Below are 1683 nucleotides of genomic sequence, written 5' to 3'. Positions count from 1 at the left end.
TACATACATAAATAAAATAAAGAAGCATATACTTAAAAAAAAATAATAATGCTATGGTGCCAAGTACAAACAAACCGGATGACTCCGGGTTTCATTTAGTTCTGCAAACCACAACCTCCTTCCCGCCCACCTCGAGAGCAAGGGCCAGCTGTGGTCCCGGATTTATTGCGTCACAAGATTGCGCGAGATTGAACCTTCGGCGATCACGTGAGTAAAATGGGCGGGGCATTCAGTTAATATCCCAGCATTCTTTGTACCTACTTCCTTTCTGTCTCTTCCCGGCGTCCAATATGTCGAAGCGAGGTGAGGTTTGTTTCTGGAGAATCCTTCGCCATCTGTGTCGCGGGAGTTGTCGTCCTTCTCGGGAGCGGCGGCACTGTGCAGCTGGGGCGGTTTGCTCGCCTTTTGGACAAAGAGGGGGAGGAAGAGCACCATGAGGGCTCTGGAAGGGCTCCGAAAGTGGCGGGTAGGGGAGCTGGAGCGTTGAGCTGGCAGGGTCCGGACGCGATCGTAGAGCGGTCCGGGTGAGGTCGGTTCGTGCACGCTCCTGTAGTAGTGGAGTCACAGTTGTTTCGGTTTAGAGCGCAGTTTGGGCGACCGGTGTGGTCCCGCTTTGCCGGAGGACCTGAGAGTTGGAGAAGTTGGAGCGAAGATAGAATGCACCGGGCCTCTGAATGTCGACCTGAGGATGGCTCTTGTGTAGACTCAGCTGTCTTGCCTGAGAACCGAGTGACACACGGGGAGGGCTCGAGCGGACTCCTGCAGAAAGCGGATTACTAGGAGACAAGTTTGTAAATGGCTGAACCGTGTCTCGACTGTGATCCCTTAACCCTTGTAACTTCCTTCCCACAGGACGTGGTGGGTCCTCCGGTGCTAAGTTCCGGATCTCCTTGGGTCTGCCCGTGGGAGCTGTGATCAATTGTGCTGACAACACGGGTGAGGCCCCGGCTGCGCCTGCTCCACTCACCCCCTTTAAAAGCACTCGCTGGGCCTGTTGGTAATGACCCATTGAGCCGTCAAGAAGGGGCAGAGTACAAACACCGCTTTTGGGTGAAGCGGCAGCGTGCTGTGTTGTTTTGCTTCAATCGGTGGTGTGACAAGATGTTCCCTGCCGGGGACTGACTGCTTGGGCAGGGAGCGGAAGAAGAGGCTTTGGAAATTTTGGGAAGCGTCCATTGGGCTAAGTGTCTAATAGGCCCTCAAACTATTTCTTGGGCCGGGGATTTAGCTCAGTGGTTCCGCCTGCCTCGCAAGCGCAAGGTCCTGAGTGCCATCTCCGGTACCCCCACCAAAAAAAACTTTCTCTTTGGTTTGCATCCTCATAGGAGCCAAAAATCTGTATATCATCTCTGTGAAGGGGATCAAGGGTCGACTGAACAGACTTCCCGCTGCTGGTGTAGGTGACATGGTGATGGCCACAGTCAAGAAGGGCAAACCTGAGCTCAGAAAGAAGGGTGAGTATCACAGAGGTCACCTCATCTTAGCCGTGTGATCCAGGATCGTCTCCGGTCATTGGAGTATGGAACATTAATTTTCCAGTCCTCAAGGGCTCTAAAATGCTTGCTTTCTCTTGAGAGGCTGTGAGATAGATGCCTGAAATTTTTGTGAGTTCTTTGGTGTCAACCGAGGAACTACAGTATTTTAACTTTTTTTTTTTTTTTTTTTTTTTTTTTTTTTTTTTTA

General features: G+C 51.5%; 1 protein-coding gene and 1 non-coding gene across 2 annotated transcripts; both read left to right on the top strand.

Annotated features, from left to right (window-relative positions):
• The first annotated feature begins 212 nt into the window (after positions 1 to 212).
• LOC104862438 (60S ribosomal protein L23) lies at positions 213 to 1507 on the top strand. Its single transcript, XM_010624518.1, has 3 exons — positions 213 to 303; positions 853 to 936; positions 1326 to 1507. Exons 1-3 carry the CDS (start codon positions 291 to 293, stop codon positions 1490 to 1492), a joined length of 264 nt encoding a protein of 87 aa, XP_010622820.1. The 5' UTR covers positions 213 to 290; the 3' UTR covers positions 1493 to 1507.
• Positions 967 to 1102, top strand: LOC117284978. Its single transcript, XR_004515996.1, has one exon. It is a non-coding gene; the product is annotated as a small nucleolar RNA SNORA21 (small nucleolar RNA).
• Positions 1508 to 1683: the final 176 nt, after the last annotated feature.

Source organism: Fukomys damarensis, unplaced genomic scaffold (assembly GCF_012274545.1).
Source record: "Fukomys damarensis isolate Sample0158 unplaced genomic scaffold, DMR_v1.0_HiC HiC_scaffold_61467, whole genome shotgun sequence".
Classification (NCBI taxonomy): Eukaryota; Metazoa; Chordata; class Mammalia; order Rodentia; family Bathyergidae; genus Fukomys; species Fukomys damarensis.
This window is presented reverse-complemented; position numbering and strand designations above follow the sequence as displayed.